Below are 15778 nucleotides of genomic sequence, written 5' to 3'. Positions count from 1 at the left end.
AAACGCAAATAAGACTTCTGTCGGGAGATAATGTGACACAGTGTTGACAGCTAATATCTACCACCTTCAATATTAGATTAATAAAAAAAGAATAGATATTATTGTATATCGTAATCAATAAAGTCTTAAATTAGTTAAAAGTGAACATTTAAAAAACGTAACTTACCTGATTCAGATGAACCGGACAGATTGGGTGAAAAACACCGCTAATACTTTTTTTCTGATACTATACCCGAGGGTCAATCTTAATACCATGTGGCAACGTAAAACAGCACGCATGCGCGGTTTAGGATTTAATTCCTTAGCTACTGGTGAAATTCTAATAGAACTTTCAAGCCCGGACACACATCGGCGACTCTCACTGTGACCCTGTTGACTGTAAAGATTGTCTGTCTTAATCCATAAAGAACTGTAATTACAGCCGTTATACCTGTAGCAGTTGTACTTACCTGTTGTACGTGTATATATTCCCACTATAATAACCTGAGCTGTATTTCATTTAGGACATCGCTTCAAGTAAGGGCAAGTGGAATAAACAACGGGTATGTTCAATTAGCATTGAACCTAGAATAGTCACCTCGGGCTGTGTTGTGTATTTTGATCGTAAAATATAGTCTAACAAGTAACATGTCTATACTTATGTTATTTCACTGCTTAATGTATTATTAATCGCCATAACGGAATGCCTCCGATCGATATCACCTAGCATTTAACACAAACTTTAGCAGCACTAACGTGTCCCAAAAGGACGAAACAGCTGTAGGATGGGGCTTAATAATGTTAAAATTTGTATTGAAAGGGGATAATATATTGTGAGTCTTTTGTACAAACTAGTTTCATGTTGTTGGAAAATGTGACGTCACACTACGATACTGTTTATGACGTCACACAATTTTTGCGTCATATCATAGTTACTGTAGCTCAACACTGTTCATAGCTACATTTTAATATACGAGTAATGATGTAACTCGCTGGCTGTGAGGTATATCGTGCTGGGCTGGTACTTTTGAGACAATCCTAGGAAACAAGGGATTTATGTAACTCGCTGGATGTGAGGTATATGGTGCTGGGCTGGGACTTTTGAGACAATCCTAGGAAACAAGGGATTTATGTAACTCGCTGGATGTGAGGTATATCGTGCTGGGCTCGGACTTTTGAGACAATCCTAGGAAACAAGGGATTTGTATATTGATACACTAGTGATATATAGCTGTGAGATAATGGCAAATGTCTTCACGAAGCGAACGCGAAAACCACGCACCACAACCCTGTCTGATTATAGTGGTTTCGAGACAACTAAACCACGGTACCTCCCCAGAATCCTGTCTCCTACACGTGTAGCCAACCCTCACCCCCCGGGCCTGAGATACCAACTCATTAGTCAGGAAAAGCCGGTTAGTTAAAAAGTAACATCTATTCCTCTACAATTTCATAAAGAAGCGCCGCTTAATGCTGCCTACGTCATTTCATACACGTGTATGTGATATCTTATTCCTTTATGTACAATACCCTGAAGTCCTATCAGTGGTTTTCGATGGTGGTGACTTGTTCATGGTACCCGTGCGGTATGTTAGTTGTAACACGTATCCCTTTTCGAAAATTGCTTTTCTTGGCCAGCTTTATTTATTTAATTAAATCGATTAGGAAATACTCCCATGCCCTGTTATTATCACCATATTGCGCACTGTAATTATCATCGCGTAAAGCTCTGTATTTACCACCATATTAAGCTCTGTAATTATCATCACATTAAGCTCTGTAATTATCATCACATTAAGCTTTGTAATTATCACATTAAGCTCTGTAATTATCATCACATTAAGCTTTGTAATTATCACATTAAGCTCTGTAATTATCATCACATTAAGTTCTGTAATTATCACATTAAGCTATGTAGTTATCAACATATTAAGCTCTGTAATTATCATCACATTAAGCTCTGTAGTTATCAACATATTAAGCTCTGTAATTATCATCACATTAAGCTCTGTAATTATCATCACATTAAGCTCTGTAGTTATCAACATATTAAGCTCTGTAATTATCATCACATTAAGCTCTGTAATTATCATCACATTAAGCTTTGTAATTATCACATTAAGCTCTGTAATTATCATCACATTAAGCTTTGTAATTATCACATTAAGCTCTGTAATTATCATCACATTAAGTTCTGTAATTATCACATTAAGCTCTGTAGTTATCAACATATTAAGCTCTGTAATTATCATCACATTAAGCTCTGTAGTTATCAACATATTAAGCTCTGTAATTATCATCACATTAAGCTCTGTAATTATCATCACATTAAGCTCTGTAGTTATCAACATATTAAGCTCTGTAGTTATCAACATATTAAGCTCTGAAATGATTTCTGTAATTATCATCACATTAAGCTCTTGTTATCACCATACAAGTTTCTGTAGCTATCACCATATTAAGCTCTGTAATTATCATCACATCAAGCTCTGTAGTTATAACCATATTAAGCTCTGTAATTATCATCACATCAAGCTCTGTAGTTATAACCATATTAAGCTCTGTAGTTATAACCATATTAAGCTCTGTAATTACCATCACATTAAGCTCTTGTTATCACCATACAAGGTTCTGTAGTTATCACCATATTAAGCTCTGTAATTATCATCACATCAAGCTCTGTAGTTATAACCATATTAAGCTCTGTAATTATCACATTTAGCTCTTGTTATCACCATATAAGGCTCTGTAGTTATCACCATATTAAGCTCTGAAATGATCTCTGTAATTACCATCACATTAAACTCTTGTTATCACCATACAAGGTTCTGTAGTTATCACCATATTAAGCTTTGTAATTATCATCACATTAAGCTCTGTAGTTATCACCATATAAGGCTCTGTAGTTATCACCATATTAAGCTCTGTAATTATCATCAGATTAAGAGAGTTTGAGGTGTGATGTAAGGTCTATACAGTAATATGAATGCTGTTGTGATGTTTTTTCCCAGTCGTATGGCATTTGGCATCCCGACTTCAACAAGATAGCAAAGAGGATACCCGCCATGGCAGATCACTTAAGTATGTACCCTCCATTTTTATACCTCAATACATCAATCACGGTCAGTACTTATGATATGCATCTACAGATTCTGTTGGGGATTTGTACCATGCGATCAACAGCAGTAGTTCTTTTGTTTCGGGAACTTCTTCCAACGAATATTGTAAACTGATTTGTCGTTAATTTTTTTTAACAACATAATGTTGGAAAATTGAGATGATATGGATATTCACACAACAAGGCCGGAAGTGCCTGTTTAATACGAGGTAACTAAATATCAAAGTGACGTTGACAATTTTATCAGTGTTCGTTTATGAAATAAGCCCAGACCTTCTGACATTATTTCAACTAGTTTCGACTAGGCCTGTATTACAATCCACATACATATAACAGGACCTTTATAGACCAACTTTATACTGCATAAACTGGATAATTTTCTGTTAGCAACCAATTTTCTTGTATAATTATCACACATGTATTTATATAATTTGATGTTACGTTTGACCATTTGTCTACATTAGATAAAAAAAATAACCCTTAAAAATAGAAATTACAGATGAAGCATTTTATAAATTATCTAAGCCGGTCTTGATATGACCAATATCTGGTTGATCTAACACAACCAGGTGACTTTGCGACAATAGTGTTACTGATTTTGGCTTAACCGGTGAAATTATGACTTGTTCCAGGGTGGGTAAACTTCAGCTGTGGACCCTTCATACGGCACGTCAACGAAATAGGTAAATATAAACATTAAAGGAATGAATTTACAACCATTTTCGAGAAAATTACGCACTTTGAATTTAAAAAAAAAAACGATTAAAACGCTTTATTGGGACAAGCTCAATGCATTTTTTCCAATTCACCTCAAAAACTGGACCAAGTCAACAACGCACTTTGAAAAAAAAAATCAAATTGTGTTAGAATTAAAATTGAAGGCATAGACTGTAACAAGTCCTGGTTCTTTCAGGATTTGTCCGTCATCGTCGGAAACACAGGAGACTGCTTCTGAATTTGAACCGCCATAACGTCTTGCCAATTAATAGATTTATCCACAACCATTTCAGTAGTTTAGCCGAACAGATGGGTTTTGGTTTCGCTATTAGTTATACGAGGAAAGCTCGAACAAGACAACAACTAGACGTAAAATAACACAGAAATTTGCATTGCAATGTACACAGTCCTAAATGTTCCCGTCTTTACTAATTAAAACTCTGATTAAATCGAGGCAGGTCTATATAAGTCTCGCCTTTTAGAGGTTGAGAAAGAACAATTTGTATGCAGGTGACATTTGCTTAGTATTGCTACTAAATGTCGTATTATACATGACACCGTTTTTATGACGTAGGCAAGGCCCCCGCCGTCGTGTATACAGAGACTACCACCTCCCGAATTAGCTATCGAAACCCAAGCCTCTTACCCGAGGTCCAGGCCCAGAAAGCTTCACGATTCAGTCATACCCCACCCGGGGGTCCCGCCACTGGGATAGGTAAGTCTGGCGGTTTATAGTCCGTGATAGCTGAAGTGTTATCATTTAATAGATTAGTTTCGCCATTCAGCCACCCCATTCAGCGGTCCAGCTACTGGTATTCACAAATCTGGCCAAATATGTGAAATCTTTGATAATATAGAAAACGGCACCAATCTATTCTTAAAACTACATTATCTTTTTAAATTATAAATTAATTACGGGTAGCATACACCTTTACATAAATTGCAGTTGAACAATATCACTGTGCTGTTCTTTAGCAAAACAATATTTAACGAGCCGACATATTTGACAAGCCATTTGGTAATGGACCTCATTTTGTTACAGTCCCTAATCTGATCCTGTCCAGATACCCTCCAGTTATGGACCCCAGAAAAGTCGGACCTTCACAACCAGTAAAGGATATTCAAACCTAAATGTTGTCTGTTTTGTATTTGATGAAACTCGAGCGTGCAAAGGATGTGGTTGACTTTACATAAATAGTTTTGAATAGAGAAACTATTTCATTCTACTAATCACTGACTGTCTGAAATGAGTGCGAAAATGTAGCCAAGGTATGACTTGTGTAGTCAACATTTATACCAAGTGGCGTTGATAGGGAGAAATACGCCTGTTAAGCTTCAAATCGGTATGCATGACACAAGAACAGTCACTATTAATATCCAAAATTAATTGAAGTTCCGACTCTCGTGCTCGTATTTGAGAATCGAAGATACATATTACAATAACTGTTACAGTTACAGAAATGGTCACGATTCAGATAACATCAACAGACGACTTCACAGTTTCTTTGTCGCACCCGCATAAACCTGTTCAATTTCGCTTAATGTTGAAAACGTAAAGATATCAGTTTAAAAAATCAATATTCACCCATTTTCTTTCGCACTTTTGAAGAAAGGATGAAAAGGTTAAAATTGCGGCGAAATGTTCCTGTGTACAGGATAGAAATTGAATTGAAACGCATTTATTAAACTGAGTAGCCCAAGGCAGACAGAGCTATGATGGAGCCTGAACTATCGGGGAAGAAACTCGAAATAGAGCGCAATACCAGAGCCAGATGGAAGACAGAAAAGGGAGGGAAAATGGAGTAATCTGGTTGTTAAACAAGCGAAATTGGGATTCAGTGGTATACTAGTAAAACAAGTGAGAAATCAGCCAACATGGTCAGGGTCAAGGTTACATGGCCAAAAATGGGATTTGGTTGGAAATTTCTTTTATTAGAATATTTAATAGATAACAAGAGGCACATATGTCTTAACGGTCACCTGACTACGAAGACCTATATATGAAATAGGCCAATTAGGCCTTAAATAACTTGCTCAATCTACACCTTAAAAAGAAGACAATGTTGATTCATAAAAAAATTTTCTTCAAACTTGAAATCATATTCTTAATACATACTACTACACAAATGGTATTACTCTGAACCCTATTTGCTTGTTGAAAAATAAATTCTCAGATATCAACTCACTTAACCAAAGGGATCTTGAATATAGGTCAAGGTCAATTATTTGAACGAATTGGTAGTCCTTCATCCACTTAAAGAACCAATATCAACAGCCTGGACCATTTGAAGATTTTAACACATTTGACCCCTGTGACATTCAAAAAGAGAAGATGCCAATCAAGTGAACAAAATTTTAACCCTTCATCCCAGCATGCCACAGGATCAATATCAGTTCCCCTAAGCCTTTTGGTTAATGGGAAGAGGTTGTTAGAAGATCTTAACATATTTGACCCCAGTAACCCAAAATTCAGTTAAGGTTGTACTAACAAACTTAGTAGCCCTTAATCCCATCATGTAATGGACCTAATATGAGCACTGTGGGCCTTCTGGATTGCGAAGAAGCCCTTTAAAGATTTTAACATATTGACCCCTGTGACCTTGAAAGTAAGTCAAGGTCATTTATGCTAACAAACTTTGCAACCCTCCACACTATCATGCTACAGGCCCAATATCAGAACCCAGGGCCTTTTGGTTATTGAGAAATAAACATTTGAATGGAAAGTTTACCCACAGAGGACAGTGGAGGACAACAGACAAAACATTATTTTTATAGGTCTTCCTGACCCTTCTGGTCAGATGACCTAAAAATAGAAAATACAATAAGGTAGAAAAGGAAAATAGTAACAATTGTTTAGGACACTTAAGTAAATTTGTCGCTTTATATAGATTAGCATTTACCATAATTGACAACAAATTTTAACAATATTAACTATAAAGATGCAATACAGATGGCGCTACTACTATTTAGTAAGTATTAGTTTAGGGACCTCCCTAAAAGAGCTACAGAGCTTGCTGTGTATCTTGCATTCTACTTCATTAAACAATATTTTTATCAATTTCAATTCAGCATATACATGAACGTCAAGCTATTTTATCCAGAGAGAATTAAGAAAGAAGTACTTGCAAACTTATATTAATGTTTTTTGGCATTCTGTATTTTTTTTGTGTCCATTCTGGGAGAATTTTTGTTTCAGACTACTTGGTTTGAGCCTTTCGAAACCCTGAACTATGTGAAGTATAGGTCAGAACCAGGTGCATGGAAACATCAAATTTGCATAACTAGAGACCAACAGGAACCTATAGATGAAATATGAGAATGTTCAATGTAGAATTTCTCCAAAATAACAGTAAGATTTTACAAAAGAGACACAAGTGAATGGTACGTTAATAAAAAAAAGTGAATTAGATGCAGTGAAGTCAATTAATGATTTAAACTGCATCCGACAGCTGTTTCTTTCTTCCAGGATTCGTTAGTGATGCCAAGTGCCTAAATTTTGAAACCAAGAGACGGCTGAAGAAAAACAAAATTGATGGAAAGAAATGTCGAAATAAGGTGCAGAAATAGTAAATCAGGCCTTTAGGTCCACCACATGCAATTGTGAAGATTGTAAAAAATAAGTAGCAAGAAAATTCTATGAAATGAAGTCCCTATTGAATGTAAAATTATAGCTTGACAAACTTTTGCTTTGATGTCAAGGCCAAACTGTAGGTGAGAGTGACTTTTGATACATAATTACTGCCTTACCAAAGTGAATCCATACCCCTAGTATGAAGTGGCAGTGACAAGTACAGTAGGAGACAACTTTTTTCTTTGATGTAGGTCAAAGGTCAGAATGAATAAAATAATGGAAGGAGGAATGGACCTAACACAAAACTGTAGCTTCCCTTCCCTCCCCAACCCATTACCAATTCCTGTTAAAATGTTAAATTGTTTATGGAAACTGGACAAAGGTGATCGCAATAGGTCACCAAGTGACCTAAAAATGACAAACAAAGTTGAAAAGTGTATTGACTGTTTTATTTATGTCGTTTCTGTATGTTTTGGTACAGCTTAAATTCAGTGATGAGAAAATTATGTGATGAGGACACACAACACGTGACAGGGAGAGAGAGAGAGAGAGAGAGGAAGGAAAAATATCACATTGATAGACGATGGGATCATCAGCCATTCACTAGAACATAAACTTATGTATGCACCATTGAAACACTGGAAAACTGACACGGATATACATGATATACACATGGGTATTTATAGTAACACTGTCACAGTCTAGAAGGGTATAAATAATACATTTGTGTATAAACACATACAAAAATGTCACATTAGGTTTTTTAAATAATCATTGGGTGATAATGACATATAGTACAAATACTCAAAGAAATTTACACAAAAGTTTCAAATAATCATTAAAATACTTTTAAATACACTCACAAGTTCTTACTAATTACATCGGGATAATATACATATATGTATATACTGGTAACTCATTAACATAGGATATAAATAAATAAACGGTAAAGACGGACCGGTATCATACCTTTACCATTGTAACATATGTAAAACCTACAAATAAACAATTTACATTGGTGACACACAAGTATCAACAAAACTACCAGTAATGTGTACATTTCAAACATTATAGGATGTGATACTACAACAAGTAGCTTAAATTATCTGACTGTTTGCATGAAGTTATAAGTAGTTTCTCCATCTAGATTGCCCCAGTTACTACAGTACCAATCTGAATGGCTTTGTCATCCTATTATATAACAGCCCATTTTTAACAGTAATTCAACCAATGACTTTTATATTACATCAACAGCATAGAACTGTATGGTTCTGTTGAATATATTACAAGACTCAGAATTCTTAAGATTTTAACTCAATTTGATGAAACATAATATTAATGATTTTTATATGTATTTGATATTAAGAAAAAAATCCTTTTTTTTTTGTAGGCTTAAGGTAAGATTACAACTCAATTTCATTATTCATTTATAAAAAAACAAAAATAAGAAAATAATCTTTGGTCAAAGTTGAGATAAAGTGAGACGAGTTCGTAAAAAAAATTCTACTGAAATAAAATTCCAATATGATAAATAACTTCTCACACGATACACTGAATTTCTATCTAACTTTCAAAACTGAATATTTTGTTCACAGCCTTGTAAACTCAACAATTACACAAAGTGGGAGCTGTATTCAACAAAAACACATCATATTAACAAAACAAAAATTAAAAGCACTTTCTTAAAACTTGAATTGTATAACAACTCATGGCACATCAAGGAAACGATCAATACTGGGCTAATTTGTTAGTCTGTCATATTTGGGAGATTAAGAAAAACTGAATATGGATCGGCTGACAAAATGGCCATCAAGTAGAACCACACTTCCAATTATTTACCATTTTCAGCATGTTGTTTCTTTGCTATTTTTTAATGTTTAAAATCATCTAAACTTGCAATCAAACAGCAAATTATCTACTTTAAGAACAGATGTCATTACAATTTCTTTTTATTTGATGTCCAATGTAATGCACTTCTCTGATCCTCAAAATCCAAGGTTTTATCAATAGAGAACCAATTTGTTTGGATCGTCTTTAGTCCTGTTTGAATTTCCTTGCTTTAATTGTAATTTCAATAAAAGTGTAGTAACACACTAGTCATGAGAACTGAAATTTGACAGCAGAATACACGTATAATCATAAAGTGAAAATAGCATGTGCTAAGCTCACAAATCATACTAGTAATGCCCAAAAAGCCATGAAGCAGATACTGTGACACAAAGTAACAGACCATTCCTGTTACTAAATGTTTTACCGTGTGTGGGAAGTCATGATGATGTAAAAAGATATATAATAAGTACTCAAGTTTTCCATGGTGACTGATGATAATGATGAGGTGTGAAGGTAAGATGCTGGAATCTAATACGTATGAGCATGTAGTAATGATTGTATGTAAGGGCACTAAACCACTTTTCAGTAGATCTCTATCACAACATAATAATATAGTCTATAAGTTGTATTTAAACCTCAAAACAATTTAAGTACTCACTCATCAGAAAAATTTCAACATAAAAGTATTCCTTTCACTTATCCTTGGTTACTCCACAGTCATTGGCTGGACTAGAAGTCACAACCAAAGTGGTCAATCTCCAGTCATTGGCTGGACTAAAAGTCACACCCACGGTAGCCAATCTACAGTCATTGGCTGTACTAAAAGCCACACTGACAGTAGTCATTATCCAGTCATTGGCTGGACTAAAAGTCACATCTACAGTAGTCAATCTTTGCTATTGATTGGACTAAAAGTCACACCCTCAGTGGACACTCATGAACATGAACATAGACAGTCATGGACTGGGCTAGAAGTCAGTCTGCAGCAGTTACTCTCCAGTCATTGACTGGACTAGGAGTTACACCCATAGAAGTCATTCTCAAGTCACAGGCTGGACTTGGGAGTCACGCCTACAGTATTTACTTTCCAGTTGTGAACTGGACTCAGAGTCACCATCAATGTTGTAACTGTCCAGTTGTTTGTTTAACTAGGCATTACTCTCATGGTAGTAACTCTTCAGTGGTGGACTGGACTCAACACTCCAAGTAATCACTCTCAAGTCTCACAAATATTGTACAAACCCAACAAAGGAAAATGTAATTACGAAGTCATGTCAAATTCTGTATGAAAAGAAGTATGAAGTCAATTTAAAATCTATTTCAAAATATGGAGAGCCTTTCCTTACATGTGTTATATTATATGAACGAGTCACCTGTACAAAAATATTTTCATCATTACAGTTACTGGTAGAAAATAATTGTCTATCCAAAGCAATCGTCTGTTTGACTAAAGCAATCTCCCACCGACTAAAGCTATTACCTGCACATCTTTGAAAACCATTGATTTTCCAAACAATTCTCTTACAATTATAGCCATCACTTTTTTTCCCATAATAATTTTCTACTTGTCTTTGGTCAATATATGTGTTTTCTCTAGCTGGCCAAAATAATCACCTATAGAGAAAGTACAAATGATATAATTTGGAAAATGTCATGGGTAAAACTCTGGTATTTATCAGAACAACACATCCTCTACCAACCATTCTACACTGTAACATCCATCTTGCTTCTCCTTTAAGTCATGGTCTTAGGGTAGGTTAAAAGCAACAATATACAGAATTCAGCTGTTTGTTATACAATTTTTTTTTATAGAGATATCCATTCTGTGTAATCATTGATGACATCACATAAGACCTTTATCTTTTCTGTACTCATCATTGCATAATATCTTCATTTCAATCATTTTTAAAAATGAAATTGTCTCCCTTTAATTACTTTCCCCTAACAACTTTCATTTGCTATATTTTCTACCACTCATCTTTGACAAAACAATGCCAACCTGAGGTCCTTCCTCACGAATATTTTTCCCTCAACAATTAGTGACAACATAGTTTTGTTTGAAATTTATGACAATAATTCCACTGGTAGAAACACTTTTTGATGAAAAACAATCTGTGATAAAAACAAGAAAACCGAAGATGATCTTATTTACACAATACCATAAAAACCCAAGCCAAAGTGATTGATTATCTAAGTTTAAGTTGATGTGTACAAGATGTTTTCTGTAAGTTTGATAAGGATCTTCCAGAAAGAATAACTTCAGTGTGTAAATGCTGTATAAATGTCATTGGATGTACGTTCACACAGGCACAATCATTCTTTTGACCAACGGAATAATAATATGTAACAACTTTTGACATTCACTAGTTAATTACAAAATTATCAAATTCATAATGCATGTAAAATGATACTGCATAATACATTATTTCTATCACAACAATTGTAGATTAAAACTGCATTATTACCTTGTCATAACAAACATCCATCACCATAAAAACTGTTGTAATTTGTAGTGTTTTTCTGTTTAAAAAATCAAATTAAGTGTTGTTCAAATTATAAATGATATGAACCAATTAAAAGTTTAATTTTTCTTTCAGCTCTTTATCTGACAGGATGTCACTTGACAACTTACAAGAGTTTTTATGGTATAATATTTTGATAGTTTCTTTGCATGATGAATATGAAAAGAACATAATCTAAGGAATCTACTCACAAATACTTCTACTTGACATCACTCTGAAAAGCTAAACCTACCAGTAAATATATACTGACCTTTCGTACATCTTTTGAACATAGTCAGCTATCACCTTACAAGACAAATGTGTATGTACGAGTGGCCTTCACTACCTTGGCCTGACAGTACCTTGCCAGCATGTGACATGCAGATACATGTAGATTCTCTATCAAGTTATCCTAGTAACTCATATTTTACACAAAACTTCCTACAATAATGTTTGTCTTTTTCGGTCACCTTTATTTAAAAGCAGAACCGAATCTTGCATGCTTATAAAACCGAGTTTCACAGTGATGATGATTAATACAGATATTGAATAATGTCTGTCATATAAGCTTACAAAGTAAATACAGGTATTTCCTCATGTTTGTCAATCAATCCTTTACACAGATAAAATCTGGTCATTGTCATGCTGGGCTGTCACTTGTAAAAATAAAGTCAGCTCCCTATCTATATCATAGCAACATTAAAACTAATGGTAATGAAGTATTACAACTGTCCCTTAATTCATAATAATTACATATCTATATGCATAACATATAAAATAAATAAACAATACATGATACATTGTGGTGCGCATACACTAACAAGTGCTCCTATATATACATAACTGTTTGATACAAGTGTATCACCATCATCATAAGCACAATATAGCTTAAATTGGCTGAACACACTCAGTATGGCTGTACACACTAGTTACATGACTACATACAGCTGTAACTACTGGTATAAGTTTACATTGGTAATAATGGAAGTGTACACTGTTGACATAATCTGATACACTGGTGACACCTGAGTGTTAAAAGTTTGCATTTGCAATACACACTGCTACTAAGTAAGTATATTGTTGATATTGGAGGTGTACATTGTTGATATTGGAGGTGTACATTGTTGATATTGGAGGTGTACATTGTTGATATTGGAGGTGTACATTGTTGATATTGGAGGTGTACATTGTTGAGACATGACGTAAACATTGTTCACAATTGGTGTAAACTTTGTTTACGTTTGATATATTGTTCACACTTCATATGTACATTGTTGACATTTAATTGGTACATTATTGACACTCCAGGTGTACATTGCTGACATTCCAGGTGTACATTGCTGACATTCCAGTTGTACATTGCTGACATTCCAGGTGTACATTGTTGACTTTGAATGTTATGCAAACAGTAACAGATCCAATATCATTAGTACTGTAGTATAATGCATACTATGTGTACAGTCATTAGCACAAAAATGCACTTTGTGCAAACATCTATATTTCAATAAATTAAACTTGTAACATCCTACATCCATCAGTCTACTACTTATATCCATTATTTACAGAAGCAACATCTACACACATCGCACTACACCATACCAAATCCACCAACTTTTATCATACATCAGTTACCCCCTAGCATACTCAAATATTTCCACCTCTCCATATTCTAGTCATGAATGAAATAAATACTCTTGGTTTAGTCATTTTTCACGAAGTTTCAATCATTCTTTTGCCAACAGGACAAAATGTCAGGCACACACATGTCGTGTAATATATTGTACAGGTCAGGTGACTGTAAACATCGAGATAAATCATGTTATAAACACTACTATGTCTATAATACTAATGATTATATCAGACTTGTAAGTACATCGCCAAACATATCCATCGAAACAAGCCTTATTGTCTTGGCACTTCATCACAACTACAAAATGATCCAAATGACATACAAAGCAAGTGCTTATAGCATGCATCACCCAGTAAAAATCACATTTCTGAATTGTGTACAATTTTAAGAATGATAATTAAGATAGTAGTACTTTATATATGTAAACAGAAAGTAAAAGTATGCAAAGGTAGTCCATATCATGTATATGAAGATTAACAGAAAGATAGGACATAAACAATGAATTGGAATAAATATGATATTGTTATGAATGAAATGATTTTGTTTCATGATATAATTATACTGACATCATCTTTTACAGCCTAATGCCTGCCCTAGTAGTCACTACAGACTAGTACATATGTTAATCATTTGCATATACAATATCTACCCTGTGATAAATGTTGGTATAACTAATTTGCATATTAGTGGCCCTATCCAATAAATCTATAATTCTAAATACCCGGGCAGTATCAATAAAAGTAGACCAAAAAACATCCTCTATCACAATTCAGAATTTTCCCAATTTTCTGCATTTTAAATGCTACCAAACATAACCAAAATGAGGGACTCCAACATGCTTTCCTTATTCCAGTACAACACATAAAGTCAAAAGAAACATCATCCAGGTCTGCATTTTGACATATATTATCACTAAATGAACACAGACTTATCACTGAAATTTTCTGCAATTAATAGGTTTCAATTAGAAAGTAGCAAACATAGAAATGCATGCTCTTTTTTCACTAAAAAACTTGGCAAAATTGCATGAAGCTTACCATTGACACAATCTTGTCTGATATTGAAAGCAGATGCAAATAACCAATCCTATATATGTGACAAGGCTGGCACAGCACTATGTAAACAAAGTTGATATCACCCATGTAATACAGGCCTGATATACAACTCTTACAAAGCTCCTTTGTAAGACAAAGATGTTACAACCCTGTGTAATACAAAGCTCCTTTGTAAGACAAAGATGTTACAACCCTGTGTAATACAAAGCTTCTTTGTAAGACAAAGATGTTACAAACCTATGTTATACAAAGCTCCTTTGTAAGACAAAGAAGTTACAACCCTGTGTAATACAAGCTCATACAACCCCGAGTAATACAAGACTCATATAACCCTGTGTAATACAAGGTTGAGCTGAGAGACAACCCAATGTATAACAAGGCTGAGAGACTACCCAATTTTAGTTAATACGAATACCTGATGAAAAACAAAGCTGACACAACACTTTGCAGGATGATTTAATCTATTATCAGATTTGAATAAGAAAACCATCTGTATCTGGTTAAAAACTTGAGGCATCTGATTGGCCTACTACTCCTTTATTCTATTTGAAATGGACTTGTTTGATAGTGTATTGTCAACTGACAATATCTCCTAAGGCCTTGTCTATTGAGATTTAAACTACCATGGTATAATCCTTATCTAAAAGCATAGCACCGACCAACACTCTAAAAATAAAAACTACCATATATTGTATACTGTGCTACTGGTCTACAAGGGTTATTCCCCTTGGTTTAAAACAGCCATGTATACATATCGTCAACCTTTCAGTACTTTTCCCACTTTCAACAATTTAAATAATAGTTTCTTAATACAAAATCATACCTTTACACATTTCATATCTTATCATATTTTTCCTCTTCAGGCTTTGAAGTTGAAAGATCACATTCCATATTTTTCACTTCAAGCTAGAGGTTAAAATGTCAACACTATGATATTTCCCACCTCCAGTCAGAAGCTGAAAAGTCATCTGCAATGATATTTCCTACTTCCAGTTAGAGGTTGAAAGGTCACCACTAAGATTTTTCTCAATTCCAGCTAAAGGTTAGATCACATCCTGTGATTTTCCCACTTCCAGAGAGGTAAGGTTACATCACGTGATATTTTCTACTTTCAGCTAGAGCAGAATGGATCTTTCCAATGTTTTATCAAGGTTCCACTGGTTCAGTCTTTTTCCTCACAGTTCTGGGTTTGATTTTTTCCGATATCTGCCAGAGACTTTCTTCACTGAGATAATCCTCAAAGTTATTGAACACCGCCATGATTTTTTCATTCCTCTTGCATTCATAATTACTGTAATGAAGAAAAAAGCTTAAATCTAATTTTTATCATTACAATGGTCACAGATGATAGCTAACCATGTAAGTCTGATTTCAACT

General features: G+C 34.4%; 2 protein-coding genes across 2 annotated transcripts in view; one reads left to right on the top strand and one right to left on the bottom strand.

The window, feature by feature from the left end:
* The first annotated feature begins 1220 nt into the window (after positions 1 to 1220).
* Positions 1221 to 5620, top strand: LOC132554795 (uncharacterized). The gene is made up of 6 exons (XM_060219107.1): positions 1221 to 1394; positions 2991 to 3060; positions 3730 to 3780; positions 4389 to 4529; positions 4857 to 4924; positions 5510 to 5620. Exons 1-6 carry the CDS (start codon positions 1221 to 1223, stop codon positions 5618 to 5620), a joined length of 615 nt encoding a protein of 204 aa, XP_060075090.1.
* A 2197-nt stretch (positions 5621 to 7817) lies between these two features.
* LOC132554806 (rap guanine nucleotide exchange factor 1-like) overlaps positions 7818 to 15778 on the bottom strand; it is a 76072-nt gene continuing 68111 nt past the window's right edge. Inside the window, exon 21 of the mRNA XM_060219116.1 lies at positions 7818 to 15692. Within this exon, the coding sequence (XP_060075099.1) occupies positions 15548 to 15692 (145 nt within the window). The 3' untranslated portion in view covers positions 7818 to 15547. The remainder of the gene's footprint in view (positions 15693 to 15778) is intronic.

Source organism: Ylistrum balloti, unplaced genomic scaffold (genome assembly GCF_031769215.1).
Source record: "Ylistrum balloti isolate Yb309-2 unplaced genomic scaffold, AGI_CSIRO_Ybal_v1 Utg370444, whole genome shotgun sequence".
Taxonomy (NCBI): Eukaryota; Metazoa; Mollusca; class Bivalvia; order Pectinida; family Pectinidae; genus Ylistrum; species Ylistrum balloti.
The sequence above is the reverse complement of the archived record's forward strand: the minus strand, read 5'-3'. Positions and strand labels throughout refer to the sequence as shown.

Excerpts from the sequence above, each read along its gene's own strand:
- LOC132554795 (XM_060219107.1), top strand. The coding sequence starts at position 1,221 with ATGGCAAATGTCTTCACGAAGCGAACGCGAAAACCACGCACCACAACC. Across the intron at positions 3,781-4,388 it reads ACGGCACGTCAACGAAATAG|GCAAGGCCCCCGCCGTCGTG; the intron begins GTAAATATAAAC and ends TTTATGACGTAG. Across the intron at positions 4,530-4,856 it reads GGGTCCCGCCACTGGGATAG|TCCCTAATCTGATCCTGTCC; the intron begins GTAAGTCTGGCG and ends ATTTTGTTACAG.